The sequence below is a fragment of the Anolis sagrei genome, chromosome 1 (assembly GCF_037176765.1).
Source record: "Anolis sagrei isolate rAnoSag1 chromosome 1, rAnoSag1.mat, whole genome shotgun sequence".
Taxonomy (NCBI): Eukaryota; Metazoa; Chordata; class Lepidosauria; order Squamata; family Dactyloidae; genus Anolis; species Anolis sagrei.
In genome coordinates this window covers 83,479,623-83,500,172 of record NC_090021.1, presented here as the reverse complement: position 1 = coordinate 83,500,172, position 20,550 = coordinate 83,479,623, and the positions used below count along the sequence as shown (strand labels likewise).

Below are 20,550 nucleotides of genomic sequence, written 5' to 3'. Positions count from 1 at the left end.
ATGTGACTTATAATTCTATTAATTTTCTTCTGAGAGGAGTCCACTTTCTCCTCTTACTGTCATTTTAATACTATCTCTAATTACTAAACTAAAAGACTGCAAATCTTTAGTATTATATAATTCCTCACTGCTCCATTTGAAGATGTTGCATGTTTTTTAATCCAGTAGTCTGATTTCAAATTGTATATTGATGCATACATTTCCCGGGAAAGAGGAAATTCCAGTTTCATATCCTTACAGACAAGAGGCACTTAGTGATAGTATATAAGACATCTTTTGCCTATACAAAGATATCTAGCTGGCATTCAAAGGTGTGAATGAACTGCTTCTGTCAGCAGAAACTGTAGAGGGATTTCTGTTCCAGATTCATTTATGCCCCCAGACCTGCTTGCAGTGTGCAGGAAACCCCTACAAGGCCAGTGTTTGGATGCTGTGAAGGCTCCAGGGGCTTAGGGGCTAGGAAGAAAGTTCATTTGTTAATTTAGGAGTCTGATGTTATTAATGAATGTCATTACTTACCAGGTAACCTAAAAAAAGAGAAAAAATGCTACCAGCTTCTTGATGCATAGTCCTGTTGAACTTTGTCAGCATGAATTAGGCTGGTGGGTATGGGTTCAACATATCCATGGTATACTTGAGTACTTCAGTCTACAGAGCTGGTGTGGCATGCTGGATGATAGCGTGAACTACAAAATGGTGAAGTCCCTGACTAGAATCTTATCTCTGTTGGTATCCTTAGAGTCTCAAGCAAGTCAGTCTCTCTCAACCTCATTTCATCCATACAAGATAGGCAGTAAAGTTATGATAATATACCAGCATGTTATAATGGTAGTCAAGAGTGTTGTGCTAGGACCCTGGGGCCCTTTCTACTTTGTCTGCTTTGAACTGGATTATATGAGTCTACACTGCCATATAATCCAGTTCAAAGCAGCTAATTTGGATTTTATCTGGCAGTGTAGAAGAGGCACGGGAGACAAAAGTTTGGATACATGTTTAGCTGTGGTAGTCCCACAGCATTTTGTGTCTGCTGAAGTATTAATAAATAATAATAATAATAATACTTTATTTATACCCCGCTACCATCTCCCCAAGGGACTCGGTGAGGCTTACATGAGGCCAAGCCCACAGCACATCAATAAACAAAGGCGATAACAAATAATCAATACAAAACAGTTAAAATAAAACTCAAAAACAAAAATACACAATAATTAATAAACAATAACAATAACATACAGCATTTAAAAAACTATGTATTCCATTGCCAAAGTGTGTTACAATAGTCCAATTGGGATGCAATCAAGACATTCGTGACCATAGCCCCTATTTGGGCAAGTCATACAATATTTTAGCCTTAGAGAAAGGCAATAGCAATCCCCTAGAAAAATTCACACCAAGGAATCTGTTATCAATTTGCCATTCATATGTCAAAGTTAACATGCCTCACATAACAACAATGATAATCTAAGGATTGTTTTGAGAAATCCAACTAGATACAACAAAACAGAATTGCAATTTTTAAAGGCTAAAACTACTGACATATACAAATATTGTCACTTTATCTCATAATCAGTGAATCTGTATACAGTTTAACTTGTGGGATGTTAAACATATCTAGATTTATTTTTTTTTTTGTAATAGTGCAGAATGCAAAGTTTGCTGTATATTCCTTTCCAAAATAGGCCACAATCCTAAAAGATAGTTTAAAGCTGATACTGAATTTACTAACTAGTGCAATGTAACTACAAATAAGCTTTCCCTTGATGCCTAGCCCCAAGAACAGTCCCATCTGAAAGCCAGGTGTTGGATAAATATATAATGGTTGCAGCTGGCAGCTTTACCTTCCTGATACTTATCACCAAGTTAACAATAATAATAATAAAACTTTATTTATATCCTGCCTCCATCTCCCCCAAGGGGACTCGGGGTGGCTTACATGAGGCCACGCCCATCAATACAGTAAACACAATATAACACAAAAGCATAACAAAAACCAGAAAATAAAATACATAAGATGCAAAACCAATATAATAAGCAACACAGCAATATAAAAGCAAACATTAAAATTCAAATGATTACACTGGGCAGGACCAAATTCAAAGATAAAATTTTAAAATACTAGGAGATAGGGCAATGTAAAATATCAGGGAAGGGATCCAGGGATGAGGTAGGATTTAATTGCACAAACCATAAAATAAAGTGCTTCTGAGGTTATTTTATGCAAAATTAGGTCAGGGAGTATCTTACATTCAATCAGTGAAGGCACATTGGAATAACCAAGTTTTCAGGCTCCTCCTGAAGATTGCCAGCGTGGGGGCTTGCCTAATATTTCTGGGGAGTGAATTCCAGAGCCAGGGGGCACCACAGAGAAGGCCCTCTCTCTCGTCCCCACAAGTCTCACTTGCGATGAGGGTGGGAGCGAGAGAAGAGCCTCTCCAGAAGATCGAAGTGGTCATGTGGGTTCGTAGACGGAAATGCGGTTGTGCAGGTAGGTGGGTCCCAAACCGTTCAGGGCTTTGTAGGTCAAAACCTGCACCTTGAATTGGGCCCGGAAAATAAACAGTGGCCAGTGGAGCTCCTTAAACAGGAGGGTTGACCATTCTCTATAATTCACACCAGTTAATAATCTGGCTGCCACATGTTGGATCAATTGGAATTTCCAGGCCGTCTTCAAGGGCAGCCCCACGTAGAGTGTATTGCAGTAGTCCAATCTAGAGGTAACTAAGGTGTGGACCACCATGACCAAATCCAACTTCATGAGGTACAGTCGCAGCTGGCGCACAAGTTTTAATTGTGTGAAGGCCCTCCCAGCCACCACCGACGCCTGAGCTTCAAGCGTTAGCGCTGAGTCTAGGGGGACACCCAGGCTGTGGACCTGTGACTTCAGGGGGAGTGCAACCTCGTCAAGCACAGGTTGCCACCCTATACCTGGATCCAGCCTACAATTGACCTGGAAGCCCTCTGTCTTGTCAGGATTGATCCTCAGCTTATTCATCCTCATCCAGACCATCACAGCAGTCAGACACTTGTCCAGTACCCGAGGAGCTTCCTTGGCATTAGGTGGAAAGAAGTAGTAGAGTTGGGCATCATCTGCATAGAAATGGCACCAAACTCCAAAACTCCAGATGACCACTCCCAGGGGTTTCATGTAGATGCTAAAAAGCATGGGGGACAGAATGGAACCTTGCAGGACCCCACAGGTCAAAGGCCAGGGGTCCGAGCAGGTGTCCCACAGCTTCACCATCTGGGAACAACCCTCCAGAAAGGACCGGAGCCATGACAGACCTATGCCCCCAAGACCCATCCCAGAGAGCCAGCCCAGAAGGATACCATGGTTGATGGTATCAAAAGCTGCTGAAATATCCAAGAGAATCAGCAGGGTCACTCTCCCCTTGTCCAGCTCCCTGCGGAGGTCATCCACCAAGGTGACCAAAGCCGTCTCAGTACCTTGACCAGGCCTAAACCCAGACTGTGACTTATCTAGAAAATCAGTGTCCTCGAGGAATCCCTGGAGCTGAGAGGCGACCACCCGCTCCAGCACCTTGCCCAAAAAGGGAAGGCTAGAGATTGGACTGTAGTTATTCAAAACTGTGGAGTCAATAAGTTCTTGCATCAAGAAACACATCATGAAGTTTCACCACGATACAACTACAATATGCCTCTCCTTTTGTAATACTCACTTGTACCTTGATACAGTCATGTAGTGACTAGTAGAGGAAGGTAAGGTGTCTAAAAAGCAGCTGGCTATGTGACTATAGCCAAATGCACAATGATGATGCCATTTTTGCAGAAAGGATGCTTTCATTACTACATAGTGAGGTACTTCTCAGCTTTTGGGCTATTCTCCACCAGCATTCAGTTTCCAAAGAGATGTGTTGTGGAGGAAAGCAAAAATGTGAGTTACTTAGAGAATCTATTTTACTAAGTTCAAAATGTGTTGGCTAATGAATTTGTGATCAATTTGTTTACATTCTTTACATAGGTGTAATTTTATTACCCATTCAAGCAATATTGATTTAATGCATTGTAAGCAAGTTACAGAATGCTGACAGCATGGCAGCACAAGAGAAAGCTTTGGTGGGAAGTTACAACTGCTTTAGTAGCATCAATCTATTTCAGTACCTCATGTGCAATAATCGGGAATCTAGTGCACTTAGTTTTTGCCAGTGGTATTCCTCATGCCATGCACACTTGCACATCATATGGTTGAGTTTGATTGTATTTCAAATGTAGAGTCTTGGTGGTGTTCCAAAAATAACGGTGAAGATCTATTATGGATCCACATGGTCTTTCATACTGACAGTGTCAAAATGTGGGTTTTAAAAGTGGGGCAAAAAATCCCAGGACCTGACAGCTAGTCCACACACAGACTGTCTAGTCCTGGAAAATGCTCCCCTGCCATCCTCACACCTTCCTTTGAAGTGGATTTTACAAGTCCACAAGATGGAGCAGGAATGGAGAACATCAGGAAGAAGTTTTTTTAAAAAAAAAAACTCTCCGAGATGCACTGGACCTCATATGCATTCATGCAGAGATCCCAAAGTACACACAAGCAGATTTCCTATTCTCTCTCTTCACCAAATTATAAATTCAAGTTCTATTTAACATTATAAAGATTAGGGAAAAAGAAATAGTTGCAGAGAGTTCTAATTGCTTTCCAACTGTACTTAGATGGCGTCATCTGTGTGTCTATGGCTCCATTTTTGACAGCCCAATCAGCTGTTTCAGGCTTTTAAAATGTACACAGGTGCTGGAGCAGTTCACACAAGGGGCTTGGAATGAAGTCACATGTTTTCCATGAATGCAGAGATGTACAGTCATGTGAACACAGCAGAATGTTGCTTATTCAACATAAACTAGTTGGCAGAATGTTGGATCAGTGAAAATGTTGGATAATAAGGAGGGATTAAGGAAAAGCCTATTAAACGTCAAATTACATTATGATTTTACAAATTAAGCACCAAATTATCATGTTTTACAACAAATCAACAGCAAAAGCAGTTCAATAGATGGTAACGTTATGAAGTAATTACTGTATTTACAAATTTAGCACCAAAGCATCGCAATGTACTGAAACAGCTGTGGATCTGGGTGGGAGGCAGATTGCATTGGATAATACAGAATGTTGAATGAGCAAAGGTTGGATAAACAAGACTACTGTATGTGCATTGTTTGGGCAGTATCAAGTTTTAAGTGCACCTTTTAACATGTGCTTTTCAGCTGTTAGCCCAATTCTACCCACACTTTCTCCAAAGGTCATTTAGCCACTCCCTTTTATCCTGGTTACTTCTGGGTCTTGCTGTATGCATAGAAGGGCCCTGAGGAAAGTGGTCAGGGCAAGGGTTTGCTTGATGCATCTTCCTCTCAGCATGTGTCTCCCTTTTGCCCTCTATTTGTGCCTTTTCAAATCCATTGCATTGTCGATAACAGCTGACCTCCAGTTAGAATCCTTGTCGACCAAGACTTCCCAATTCTTGGTGTTTATACTGCATTTTTTTTCAGGTCAGTTTAAAGCTCATCTTTAAATTTATTTTTTTGTCCACTGACATTCCATTTTCCATTTTTGAGTTGGGAATAAAGTAACTGTTTTCGAAGATAGTTATCGAACTTTTGGACACAAATTCTGAACGCATTGAATATACTCAGATTGCTGGAAACACAGGCATATCTCGGTTAACAAAGCCTCTGGCAAAAAAAAAACCCTCTTTTTTCTAACGAAGTTTTTTATAGAAGCCCACCTCATCCCCTTTTCTTGCCTTTTAGCTCGAAGATTTTTTTCCAGTATTGGCATTGTGAGGAGAACTGGTGAAATACAGACTTTCCGTGTGGGATTACAGTACCATACTTGCAGTAAACAATGCAATTAAACTTGACCTGGGATTATCCTAAGTCATCCTACAATAGCCGTGTGTGCTATAGGGAAGTTAAAAAGCTACGTTCAAGAATCATTTACTGGGGATGAGTGAAGAGCAAAAATGGGGAAAAAAAGGGGGAAAGCATATTAGCCTGCCTTGGCAGTTATGCTATCATGTTGAAAAAGCATAGCCATATAAGTTTCACTATCAAAATCCTGTGGAGGCTGTTGAAAGGGGGGGGGGAGCTAAGTAGCATTTTGGAAGAAGCTTTCAAGTGGTCTTTAGAAGATTCAAAATGTTTTTGCTTACTTATACAAGGTTTACATAACCTGGTTTTGTCAGGTCATCTATTCATAATGTTAACTTTGAATAAAAAAGCTTTCTGCAACATGCTGAACAATAGGCTTGGTTGATCTGGTTCAGAAGCTTCTAAAATCAGAATGAATTCATATTTAAATTACTTTTGAAACAATTTCGAGCCATGCTGGAATAGTGTGAGGAGTAATTACGAATTGAAACAATTTACCCATTTTTTGGAATTATTTTCGGATGTCTGGTCAAGGTTTACAATCTTGCAGTTTCCCTGGCCTCCCTGGCGACAAGCAGCGATGCAGAAGGGTGAGGTGGGCGTGACTACTCCCAGCTCTTCCTGAAGGCCATGCCCCCAGTGACCGTCAAGAAGAGCTGGGGGCAGCCACGCCCACCTCGCCCTTCCGCATCGCCGCTTGTCTCCAGGGAGGCCAGGGAAACTGTGAGATTGTAAATCTGGTGCAAACTTTACAATCTCGCAGTTTCCCTGGCCTCCCTGGCGACAAGCAGTGATGCGGATGGGTGAGGTGGGCGTGGCCACGCCCAGCTCTTCCTGAAGGCCATGCCCCCAGTGGGCTTCAGGAACAGCTGTTCCTACCCACGTCCCACCTCATCCCTATTTGCATCGCTAGCCGTGCAAAGCCACCGATGCAAAGAGGAAGGAAGTGGGTGTGGGAAAGAACTGCTGTTCCTGAAGGCCACTGGGGGTGTGGTCTTTAGGAACAGCTGGGCTTAGCCATGCCCACCTCGCACTTCCACATTGCCGCCTCCAAGGAGAGCTGTGCTTGGACACGCCCACCTGGTCACTCTGCATGGCAGCTTGCCAGGGAAGGGAAGCTGAGAGATTTTAAAGCTAACACTTTTGAAATCTCTCAGCTTCTCTTCCCTGGCAAGCTGTCATGCAGCGGGACCAGGTGGGTGTGGCCAAGCACAGCTCCCCTTGGAGGCCTCACCCCAAGCGACCTCCAAGGAGAGCCGTGCTTGGACACACCCGCCTGGTCACTCTGCATGGCAGCTCGCCACAAGGGAAGGAAAAAAAACTCAGATTTTAATGGTTCTGGCGAGAGGGAGGGGCACGTTCCATTAACGAAAGAAATGAAGCGATTCGTATTTCCTGATATTTCCAATCTTTTTTTTTCAAGAAAATTTCAGAAATAATTTCAAAATCGAACCGCCACCGCCCCCTATATACGAAACGAGTTTGGAACCATTTTTTTCTTGATCAACCAAGCCTACTGAACAGCACTTCTTCTTTTTTTGTTGTAGGAACCTATCCATATTCTCTTGATATTATTTCTACTTCTGATGCCATTTTTTGGCAGATGAGTAAAGCCCAAGAATACATCTATTTGTTAGCTGAGATATACTGCATACTAAGTGAAATTTACATGGAATTTGGTTGAAATAGCATACACATTTAGACTAAGAGTATACCTTTAGATGTTTTTGTGCTACAATTGCCATTAGCCGTATCCAACATACCAAATGGTGCAAGATAATGGAAGTTGCAATTCAACATCATTTGGAATGTCAGCTATTCTATTAAAATAGAATATTAAAATAAAATATCCAAAATATTCCATAGCTTTGCTCGGTCATTAATCAGTCATTCAGTCAATCATCCGTATAATCAGCTGTGGTTGACTTTATGGCAGTTAACATCAAAACAGTATATAAATTGTATACAGGAAATGTTTTGAAAAAGGAATGCAGAGAGAACTGCTCAAGCTGATTTTTTGTCTTGTTGCGTGGGGTGAAATGACAAAACCAAAATAAAGGGAAAGGAAAAACAGTGTTCAATGAGATGCAAGATAGCTGTGATTACGCTGTGTGCAGTGGTTTTGAAAGTTACCTTTCCATTTCATAAATACTGTTTTTAAAAGCAGTGAAAAAAATATGTATAAATACAGATTTTGTGTGTGCAAATATGCATTACTAGATGGCAGGATTCTCAACAGGTTTCTAAGGAGGGCGGAGTCAGTGCATGCTGCCACCACAGCAACATGGGAAGATTCCCATGTTGCCATTACAAGCAGTGGAGGGAAGCCATGTGGTAAAAGCTTCCCTCCATGGGATCAACTGGGAAAGGAGTGATTTCAATCAAAATCTTGATTGAAATTTTATGTATGTCACCCTAACATTCCATTTTTGATAACAATACTAGTATAGAAATTTTCAAAAATGGCAATCAATTGTTCTTCCATTTCTATCTTGCATAAAAACAGTAGTGATGCAAAAGAACCCAAAATGGCCTGTTTGAAAGTCTGTTTTGATCTCAACTTCTTTAAGATTACCTTATCCATTCAAACTATTGGCAGTGAATTTAAATTCTTGTCAGTTCAATTAAAAATAAGCAAAACAGAACTCTGTTCTATAATTCATATTTTCAAATACATAAGAGTGACAATAATAACTCTCAACTTTCCTCCTAGGTTCATGTTTTCTTCTATACTATTTACTGGATTTGTATACCCCCTTTCTCAGCCAAAACTAGAAAGTGCCTGAGATTCCAAGGAGTGAAAAAGCAATAATATTATAGCTTTTTAAGAAGCTCTTGCACATTTTCAAAGAAATTTGAAATTTGTAAAGCAAAGCCTCTTATGAAAGGCATTGCTTTACACAACTCTGTATTCCTGCATCTATATGTAGAAGCATTTTATGTCTTTTGTCTTTGTTTTTTCTACTAGTAGTTCTTAATTTTTACTTAATTTTTACTTGAAGAAAATTAACATTTGCAATTGCACTTCTTTTAAACACCCCACATTCATGTTCATTTCTACTGACTTAACAAAAGTCTCCTAACTATATAGTTGGCATTTTAAATTATGACAAGATATGAAGAAGCAAGGATCATTTCAGGAGATAATTTTTAAGTTTCATTTTGCAGCAGAGATATTTTAAATGAAAGATTCTCATGTCTTAAATTTTGCATTTAAGTTTTAGTCCCTCCTGTGTCATCGAAGGGGTTGGTGATTATCGGTGTACTGCTTGCCCACCTGGATATGAGGGACAGTACTGTGAAAGGTAAGGAAAAATACTGAAATTCAAGATAAAGTTCAAAATTCATAGATTATTAAAAAGCAACAACTCAACATATAAATTGCAATATAAAACATATAAGCTCATATTAAACATGTGTATGTTTAAGAATGCCAGAAGACAGGCATTCCATGAATGTGGAATAAATGGATTCACAGTGCTAATTCAATGTGTGTTATTGTGTCACTACTAGTCTTTCTCAGTTTTCCCCAAAACAATTAATACCTGTCACTTTGTGTGATGAACCAGGTAGTTTGAGGTACATGGAACCACCTGAGTCCTCTTGGGGAGATAGGGTGGGTTATAAATAAAGTATATTATTATTATGGAAGGTGCATATCTTCTATAATATTAGTTGCAAACGTCAGCTCAACCACATAGAGCTTCCTTCCACAGTGTTTGTGGAGATACATTTAGCACAGCCTTTTTTTCTGGACTGCACAGTTTATTATCTAACCATGAACATATTATTGGTATAGCAGAATTTGGTTCGGTATTTACAATTTAACAAAAGAAAACCTGAATGTTTAGCCTGATATTAAGTAGAAAGATTGGGTGATACTATTACAGTGAAATTGATTAAAGACATAGATAAATAGTTGTTACTAAGAAAAACAAGAAACAACTATAAAATGGGTGGAAATGACTACAAAATGCTATTGCTTGAGAACGGGGGGTGGGGGGCATAGGGGAATCTAGTTAGCATTACACAGCAAGGTGAAGTTATCATTTTTCAACAAGATGAAGCAACAAAATGACTATTATTCTGAAAGATGATGGTGTGAAATAAAAATCAATTTAGGTCTAAAAGAAATATTTTCTTCTAAGTCTACTATGGTCTCAGAGAACATTTCAAGGTTTTAGTAACTGCAAAAGAAGCTGCCTCTGCCACCTATTCTACATTGTGTTGCTGTGGGTTCTGATTAAATTAAAGGATTAAATCTAAATTAAAAGTGGATTAAAGGAATTAAAGATTAAGTAGCTCAGAATGGTTGATCTCTTTTGGGGAACACATTAATAGGAGAGGTTCTCTAGACCCTTTGATGTTTCTCTTCACTGTTTTAAAAGAGATGGCTATCAGAGCTTGGAGGAGATAGCCACCTTTCAGATAAAGATAAAGATGAAGGTTTGTGGGTATTCTTTGTATCTACTTCCTGTTTAATTATTAAGTAAAATTACTATGGCAAATGAAACTGGTCTACTATGTTTTCACCCAAATAAACCAAATGAAAGTAGCATGACTCTCAAAATTTCCTAGTATTTGAAAAGCAAAGAACTGTATTTTGAGAGCATCTGTTCTAGATTAATTTTAAAATGCCTTCAGATTCAAATTCTTCTAACAAAAAAATCACATGTGTCTTTAAACATGGAGAAGAGAAGTCTTGATCCTTTTTCAGTGATTTTCCTACATCTTCTCAGCAGAACTTTGAAAATAGATTGTCTCAGCTACAGCTTTATATTCTGGATATCAAAATGCCAAGTAAATAAATATTAAGGAATCAATTGTGATACAAGTTGTAGAATTTAAATTCTACAAGAAACAGTAGAATTTAGAAAGATGTATTTAGTAGAGTTTTACCAGGAAAGCTAAATGAGCAACCCATGGCCTTTGGGATGAATGTGGTCCCCACATGGTTTCAACATCTGGTGGCAAACTGAAATGAAATAACAGGGTATATATAACGGCAGTAAACTGAGCGAGTAGCAGAACAGTTTAAGGTGTATGCAGAAAGAGTTATTCTGAAAATCTTTAGATATATAAAAATGTATGAGAATAAGCAGTGGCTTTAAACTAAGGAGGAGTTGTAATAACATTGTCTGAAATGACTAAGTGATTTATTTGCTTAGATACTTCTCAATGAAATGAGACAAATGATTATAAATTAAATATTGGATGTAGAAAAGTCTTTCATCTTACAAGATATGGAATAGTTGTACATACAATAGGCTAGTCTAAGCTCCTGCTTGGGAAATATGAATATTCTTCTCTGCTCAATTATAATGTTTTCCTCATTATAAGTTATATGTGTAGCATATACACTCCCTTTGTGTATATTAGGTACATCATGTATTGCATCATGTATGTGACAAATGCAAGTGTTCAGCTCTTCCCCTGTATTTGTACAGAAAACCTACTGCATTAAAGAAGTGAATATGTTCCAGACTTCTTTAGTGATTCCTTCCCAGAAAATCATTTACACTGTAATTCATAAGCTTCACTTATTTTTTTATTTAAAATGTGCAACTTGTAGATGTTCTTCTGGATACACTGGGAACCCAAGAATTCCTGGTGGATCATGCCAAGAATGTGAGTGTCATCCATATGGTTCGCTGCCTGTTCCTTGTGATCCTGTCACTGGACAATGCACATGCAAACCTGGATCTACTGGACTGAAGTGTGCAGGATGTGAACCCCGGCATGCTCGTGAAGGCATAGCATGCGTTTGTATGTATATTAACAGTATTTCAAATTTTTGTGGCTCTCTTTTGCTTTCCAGATGTCTTTTAATAGGAGAGGCACAGAACCCTATTGTGCAAAATGTTTAGTTCAGTTATCAAAATCAGATTTACCTGCTTATAGCTGCTCCCCCCCCCCCCCCCCGTTCCTACTGTTATAATCTTAGAAGGCTGGAGAAAGGTTGCACAAAGGGATTGGTTGTGGCAGGAGATCAAGGAGAGATTCCTACAAATTTAATAAAGTGAGTAAATCAACCATAATATCTGGAGACAGCATTGTCTCCCTATCTCAGTGTAGTAAAGCATCAGAAGTTAGAATCACAAGAACAAAGAAACATTTGAGGCATTAAACTGAAGTTTTATAAATTTCCACCAACAAAACATGCTTATACACTGGTAAGTTACAAACCAGATAACCTAATATGTGGAACTGGCTTATCTGGTTCAAAATATGGTTTGGCTCAATTACAAATTTTAATTGTTACTTTTGAACAATAAAGTCAATTTCCAGCACTTAGTATCAATGTGGTGAACACTCTACTAAAATATGAATAAAACTATAAATTCTGGCAACTGGATCAAAGGAGGAAACGGATGTTTCAGCCGGCTGACTGTTCTCTTCCCTCATCCCCATGCCTGTATGTGCAGCAGGTGGTGACTGATGCTGCTCTCAGTCTGAATAGATTTCATTGCATGGAAGAAACTGGCTGAGATACAGTACCTGTTAGTTTTCTCTTATATCTAAGGTTTGGATTCAAATCACAAGCCAATGAGTTGGACTGATATCTGGAAAGCACAAATGCATTTCAAATGTATTTAATTTACAAATAACTTTCTACTCACTTTGTTTTTATACACATGCCTTCTTCTGAGGCATTCAACTTTTAAGGTAAGTCTGGTACATACCATATTTGTCATGTAGTGCGATTGTGTGTGAAAACACCAAAAGGTATCAAATTAATTCACACCAAGCACCGCTTCTGTTAATGGCATGGCAATTTTTCTCCAAAGCTTGGTTGGATTTTGCACACAATGTTTCTTATTCCTTCCTTCCTGAAAGATTGCATGAGGTTTGGCTTTCCTGTGTGCCCACCAGGGGTGTGCAAAGCTTTGTTTTTAATTCATTTTTCAGGTCTAATTTGTTAGATTCATACATATGAAGCAATACTAAGAAATAGGGCTGGGCGGTTTCATTTCGTTAATTCGTAATTCGTTAATAATTCGTTAATTTTTTTAATTACAAAACGATAACGAACCATTCTGGAGCATTTTTTTTAAAAAAAACAAATTTTTAAACACGTTTTGTAAATTCTTCGTATTTCGTTATTGTATTCGTTTCATTATTGTTCTGAGGTCGTTTCATTATTATTTCCGCATGTCTGGGGCAAGTTTTTTGTTTAATTAGTGAAAAAAAATTATAATATCACACCAACAGTCAACAACAGAGGGAGAGGGAAGCTTCAGAAGTTTTTGGAGGTTTTTTAGCGTATTTCGCAGTCGCGTCCGCCATTAACGAATCGATTCGTTATTGTTTCGGAAATCGATTCGTTAATGTTTTGTAATTTTTTTCACATTTACGAAATTTCGTAAATATCGAACTTTTTAAAAGGAAAATTTTGTAATTATTTTAAATAACGAAACGCAAAAAACCCCAAAAAACGAATCGATTTTAGAAACAAATTTTTCCGTTGTTACCTACTAAGAAACGCAAGGGGCAGCCACACAAAAAACTTAAGATTCAAAACACTGGCCTATGACTTTCAGATGGGTTATGCAAATCTTCTAAATGGCTCCAGGTTTATGTCATGGGTGCTGCTTCTCCCCAAAAAGGGCCGTGTCTGGTTCCTCCAAAATGCCCTGAGGAGAATTGTGAGGCCGAAGTGGAGGGAGAAGCCTCACTCTTTCCCCAAAGGGAGTGGTGAAGGGGAAGAGGGAGGGATGACTGGCTGGATGGCTGGGCAAGGAAGAGGAAGAAGCACCTCCGCACATGGCTGGCCCAGAGAGAGATGCAGAGACTACACTGACATTGAGGCTTTAATGTGGGAAGTGGACAGAATTCTGGGAAATGTAGTTTAGGGCAGGGCCTTTTGAATTCTCTGGCACTGCTGATACAGAGTCAATGCAGCAACTCTGTTTTAAAAATAACTTCTCTAACTTGGAGAGGGAAAACCCAAGCGCTATAACATGGGAAGCAAGCAGAATTCAGGGAAATGTAGTTTGGGTGGGGCTTTTTGAATTATCTGCCACAGGCATCCTCACCTCCCCAAACTTCATTTGCCAGAATTCTGTATACCAGAATTCTGGTGTCACCTTGTGTCACCTTCTCCATGTTCATTCTCTGAAGGGATTTCAAGATAAAAAGGGGGTTGGGAGTTGAATCAACCTTGTGAGGTAAGCAAAGTTGACAGGCATTAACTCCAAAGTTTTCCTACTAGCTTTCCTATTATTGTTGTGATTATTATTATTTTAAAGGCTGTGTGGGCATCTGTTGGGGGTGGTTTGACTGTGCTTTTCCTGCCTGGCAGAAGGGAGTTGGATTCCCCCCTTTCAAAATTCCTTAACAAAAAGTAACAAAGAACTCGTTATATTGTTATAATTATGATAAAGACCTAATAATATTTTAGAAACACTTTAGAAACTATTATTTGTGCCCCCCCCCCCAATTTAGTAATGAGTATTGAAAATTTTTTTCATTCATCGCACAGGCCTAGTGCCTAGCAGGAATACTCAAGGAATGATACCCCACTTGTATTCATGCTGACAGTTTTATACATCAAACATGGAGATATTTGGTCATGTATAAATCATATAATTATTATCTTGAAACATTTCCTGTTGCTCCAGTACATTTTAGTCTGTGTAATAAAGTGATAGCAGTCTGTCTCTTTTAGTAAAGGAAGACACTTTGTGTGTCTCTTCTTTTCAACCTAATTTTCAAGAAAAAATTAATTTATGTTGAATGTTCACAGTTTATATTAGAGGCAATAGTTGTTTGTTCTTTCAGAGTATTTTCATGTATTTATAAGTGCTTCATTTTTTCTATCATGCTGAATTAAATTGGTTTTTGCATCCCATTTTCTGATATTTATTGTCAACTATTTCAAGGTTAACTAGAAAATGCATGTTTAAGCAGAAATCTATTAGTATTCTGCTATCTGTTGATTTAGCACAACAAGGCATTTTTATAAAAAGAGGGGAGTCTAGGTCTTTCAAAGAAAATGGTATTTTACTATTTATTTGATTTACAGTTTCTGAATGCTTGCCTGGCAGATCTGTATGGTTCCTTGACCAACTAGGATAGATGTTGGTATATAAAACATACAGCTCAGCATTGAGCCCATATGTTATTTATGGAAATGTGCTTTCTCTTTGTGTTCCACACACAAGCACACAAATGAGAAGACTTGGACTACTAATAGGTTTTTCTGACATGCATGCATAAAGCAGAAAATATTGCCCCCTTACTAGAGCAATTACAGTGCACTTCAGTTCAAACAACAAATTAGTGGGAGAACTGTATGGAGGAAAAGGCAAGATAAATTTATTGGGGAAAGGAAGTAACTGAAAATAACATCTCAGTGCCTCCTTGTGCAACTTGACAATTGCCTTCTCGCTGCACTAAATCAATTTGCCTCCTATCCCATGATTTGCTTTCCTGTCTGCAGCTAGAATATAGTTTTAACTCCACATAGCCTGAAATAGCATCATACCCCATTCTATAATGAGAAAGATTTGTCGTGAATTTAAGTGAGCACAGGAGAGGATTTTAAAAAATAAAAATAAATATGCATGCTGCCTCCCAACTCAACATGGTAATTTAGGCATGCAAAAGCAGGCTTCTGCATATTTATTTATAGGTGAACTCTGAGCAAATGACTACTGACTGCCCACTCATCCTGCTTGATCCAGTGCTAGGGAGGCACCATGTGCATATATATTTAATTTATCATACCTATATCAAGTTGGAATGGATGTACTGGAGAAGATTGGAAGCACAACCTCCTCCTTATCGGTGGATGCATACAAGTACAGCTTGGTTTTCAGGAAATCTAGGTTGAATATTTCTTATCCAAAGCATCCAAAATGCTTAGACTCAAAAGTGTTTGGGATTTTGGAAATTTTCAGGGTTTGGAATACCTGTATTTTCATATATGTACATAATGAGATATCTTGGGAAAGGGACCCAAGTTTAAGCATGAAATTCATTTATGTTTCATATACGCATAGTCTACAGACACAGACAATACAACCCCTGTATCCATTCCCAGACTTAATAACAAATTCTGTTGAAATGAAGGATTGGTGGCCCAAGAATATCATAGAACAAAGTTGGAGGATCTAGACAGATTTTGTAGGATGTGAATAAATGAAACAGTGGATATTGGACCTGGCCTATACTGTATTTTTAGTGTTGTGCATGAAACAAAGTTGTGCACATTGAACAATTAGAAATCATCATCTGAAACATTTTGGATTTGGATTGCAGAATTAAAGATAAGGAATGCAAAGCTTGTATGTGTGCCCATCTTTCATTGCTACCCAATGCAGTTTACTGATCAAGGCAAAAAACAAAACAAAGCAAAAAAGGCACCCTCTCTTGAAGACACACCTTTGCACTTTGGCATATGGAGAGGAGGAGGACTAGGACCTTCTAGATAAATTGGAATGTTGGCTGACCTAGTTGTACCTCGTGACTACTTGGGTACACTTCAAGATCAACTATAATCAGCCAATTTCCATTTATTTAAATTTTTTATCATTTGGCATGTTTTAAGGTGGAGTATGGATTCCCCACTCCCTGCCAGATGTATGATGAGGTGGAAAGTTGCCAGCCAGTTATTACCATCTGGTTAGTTAGGATGATCTGTTTCTTTCATCATCCATATAAATCTGATCCAGCTGTTCTAGGTAGTGGTAAAAACCTGTACAAGAAGGTTTTGCTGACCATTTGAGGTAAACTGTTGAACAGAATAAAAATGTAACGGTTCCATCTTTATCCTTAAAACCGTGAATTGCTGCTGTATACTGCTGTATACTGCTACTCATGATATTTGGCTGAGAAGTCATGTTGTTGTTACTATTATATTTATTTAATCCCCACTCAAAGCAGCTGAACATAAAAGCATTTTCACACAATTTAAAATATACAAATATGCAACCATTAAAATCAGCAAAGAGGAAGCTTTAAATTAAATATAAACAGTATTTAAAAAATCAGTTTAAAACCATTAAAACATATTCAAAACATATTCAAAGTTAAAAACCACAGTACCCCCAAACTGATTTTAAATACTTTTGTTCTAATTTACTAGAAGTATTCAAGATATTCAATGTATTGTCGAAGGCTTTCATGGCTGGAATCACTAGGTTCTTGTGGGTTTTTTCGGGCTATAAGGCCATGTTCTAGAGGCATTTCTCCTGACGTTTCGCCTGCATCTATGGCAAGCATCCTCAGAAGTAGTGAGGTCTGTTGGAATTCAAGATATTGCTCAACAAGGTGATTCTGTCACTGTAACCTGACAGTACATTTTTCTTCATTGCCCAATATTGGTAACATTTGAAATGTCCTTGCATTTCAATATTGTAAAAGTCAAATTTTTGAAATAGATGAAGTTGACTGGAGAACATATGCAAATACCATTCATATAAGACTTTATAATAATACCTAGTATTTATATACTTCACATTCATTCGCTCAGTATTAGTAGACCACCCTCGTAGATTAGTGTGATTATTCTTATATGTTAAACATGAAAACCTGCAAGATATTGTGTCAGTGCATAGAGATTTTTTAAAACAAATGAATTGCTAATTCCTCTTCATGCAATTCTTTCCCAAATTGAAAAGCTGGAAACGTCCAACAAACCATTACATTCTCACTATTCAGAATGCAAAAATACATTAACATTATTGTATTGAAAAGAACACTCTTGGCTGAGTATCCTATCAGTTTGGTATGCACAGGACCAGAACAGTAAATTGGAAAGAAAGAAAGAAAGAAAGAAAGAAAGAAAGAAAGAAAGAAGATGTAAATAAATTGTAAAAGTAATGTTGAATGCATTTATAGGAACACAAAATTTGTATAATGTTTAAATATGAAAGGATAAAAACTTCTAATCTAGCAAAAAGCAGAAAGAACAGGGATATGGTGTTTAGACTGCAAAAACACCTTGGATTATCTTATAAAAGAAAGCCAGCATTACCTGAATATTCTGTCAGCCTGGCATACATATGAAATAGAGAGTATCACCCTTCCTGAAACTGTCTGATATGTATTATATTCAGTAGGGTCTACCAAAATATGATTCCAGAATATTTTGCTCTCATCTCAAGTCACCATTTAATGGGTTTCCTAAAGGAGTTAGCTACATCTTATACCACCAGAAGCATCAGAAGCTAGAATTATCAATAGAGAAGACACCTAGAAAGAAAATCCTTCTGAGTCTCATATGCCCCTTCCTCATGCTGAAATTTACTCTTTCAGCATGAGCTGAAGAACTCTTAGCTTGTGAAGAATAGTGGTTTGTAGAAAAACAAGTAAATCAGATTTCAATGCTCATCTGGATGAAGACATTGTTTCCCCTTGACTAAAGAAACAAATCCCTGGCAGACAGAAAATGTGCATCAGACTCCAGCGTGTGGAATATTACAACAAATGTTTGTATGTTTGGTCTTGATAGCACAATTTAAATTGGGTCTCATATTTTCATTAAATGATGACCGTAGATACTTCCAATGATATTGTGGCACTTTAAAATAATGTTATTTTAAAAATCAGCCTTTTATTACAGGTGACAAAGTTATTAATTTTCCTGTGCCAACAATTACTTCAAACAATCTAAGATTTGAACTCTGAATCTGTTAGATCATTTATCAAGATCCTATTTTTATTTTTTTAATCTTTCTCTCTCTTAAGCCCAGAATTATCTCCATTATATTTAGGACTTCATCCTATGTAATAAGTAAAGTGTTTGGTATTGTTAGTTTTCCTTTAAGCTTTGCAAAGCCCCCTTTGGAAATTAAATGGATTATTTTCCTACCTCCATCACACCTCCTTCTTTTTCCATTTTCTTTAGGATTTATCCAACACTTTAGGAATAGCAAAACACCTCAACCCCATGGCTGAAGCTTGTGTGATGTGAAGGGCACTATGAGTTGCCAATTTTCTAAATGTGTAAAAACACTGGTTTTACTGTGTGGGATGAAATCCTTAGATAATGCCACCATTTTCTCCTCCATCACACTGTGTTCAGGCTTCCCATATTCCATGAAACCATTGACTAATTCAGATGTAGGATACATGGTGCTTGAGAGTTGTAGTCATGGTGATAATGAGAGTTGCAGTCAAAAAATATCTGAAGGGGTCCTAGCTGCCTATTCCTGATCAAATAACTCAGTTATGATTGACAATTGAAATTAAATTCAGATAGAGAGACATACACACTTTTCCTTGGTGATATTGTTTCTGACCTCTGATCCCTCTGTTACCTCTCTTCAACCAAATCTATTCAAGACATTAAACTTCTTTGAATTGTGCCTGTGGATTTTTGTGTGGATGCATGTGAATGTATAAGCCGTATACTGAGTGCTTCTACAAATAATATTTTATATCATGCTGTCTCTTTAGCAAGTTGTTCACAATTAAATGTCTGTTTATCTCCATCTGCTGTTCACATCTTTGTTTTCATGGCTTTTATTGCACCATGTTTTTAGGCACTGATTATTGAAGTTTAGTGGCTTTTTATTTTGGAGAATTTTATACGCTGTATAAAGTATTTCTGGGTTAAAAAAAATGAGCATCTTCCTTAAATATTTAGGAGAAATAAACATTTACTGTCCTTTCTCACAGTTTGTGATGATGAGTGCACTGGAGTCCTTCTTCGGGACTTGGATAAACTAAACCAGATGGTTCTGAGTGTCAACCTGAGTGGCCCGCTTCATCCGCCATATAAAATGCTTTATTCTTTTGAAAATACAACCCAAGAATTAAAGGTATATTCCAAACCATTTCAGTTCTCAAAAAGTGGCACATGGGCAATTACACGTATTTTTATCAGCACATGTCATTTGCTTAGTTGTGCAGTGGGTGGGATGAAGGAATGTTTATTTTAGCCTTGCCACACTGACTAAACAGATACTGCCATTCATTTTTGGGAGGAATAATATGTAAAATATGCAGCAGTAATTAATGTTTACACCTTTCAATGGCAGGTAATTAATTATTAAAATTGTGATGAAGCATGTATGCTAATGTAACATAATGCTCCTAATATTTTCTAAAGCAAATAAACCACTTCACAAATTTAACTTGCCCATATCTTGTATAACCAAACAAGTGGATGTATACTTGTTCTGTTACATAAGAATGTTTTATATATAGTAATTGAGAGTTGCACAGTAATACAATTATAATGTTATATTTTACCATTATTTCTGCAAACCATGGTATAAAATGTTCACCGCTCTCCTCTTAGCATTTACTGTCACCTCAGCAAGCACCAGAGAGACGGCTTCGGTTAGCACAGAAGAATTTGGATACTCTTGTGACAGAAATGGATGAGCTTTTGACAAGGGTGAGTCCAAATGATGCCTCCTGAATTCAAGGGAAAGCGGTTTTCAGGACCTATATTTTATATTATTACAGTAACATGGTTTCAGTTCCGTTCTTTGCTATTTTAGTAATGTCTGTATAAACAAAGTGATGCAGAATGTGCTGGTAATAAAAATGTTTTCCAGAGTTGTATGATCCAGTCCAAGGATGTAATGTGACATAATATACCAGTATTATCAGGGCTGGCCCTTATTGATTAAAATTGACTTTGAAATTACATTGTAATGTTATCAGTTTAGAAATCTGTGTATCTAAGCATGCCTGGTTCTAGTGGCACTGCTA

At 37.8% G+C, this 20,550-nt stretch overlaps 1 protein-coding gene across 6 annotated transcripts in view; it reads left to right on the top strand.

Annotated features, from left to right (window-relative positions):
• LAMA2 (laminin subunit alpha 2) overlaps positions 1-20,550 on the top strand; it is a 557,898-nt gene that overhangs the window by 397,242 nt on the left and 140,106 nt on the right. For 5 of the 6 annotated variants that reach the window (XM_060753340.2, XM_060753339.2, XM_060753334.2 and 2 more), the window contains 4 exons: positions 9,099-9,185; positions 11,453-11,646; positions 19,507-19,649; positions 20,132-20,230. In XM_060753340.2, coding sequence (XP_060609323.2) covers positions 9,099-9,185; positions 11,453-11,646; positions 19,507-19,649; positions 20,132-20,230 — 523 coding nt within the window. The remainder of the gene's footprint in view (positions 1-9,098; positions 9,186-11,452; positions 11,647-19,506; positions 19,650-20,131; positions 20,231-20,550) is intronic. The other variant, XM_060753336.2, reaches the window with a different exon arrangement.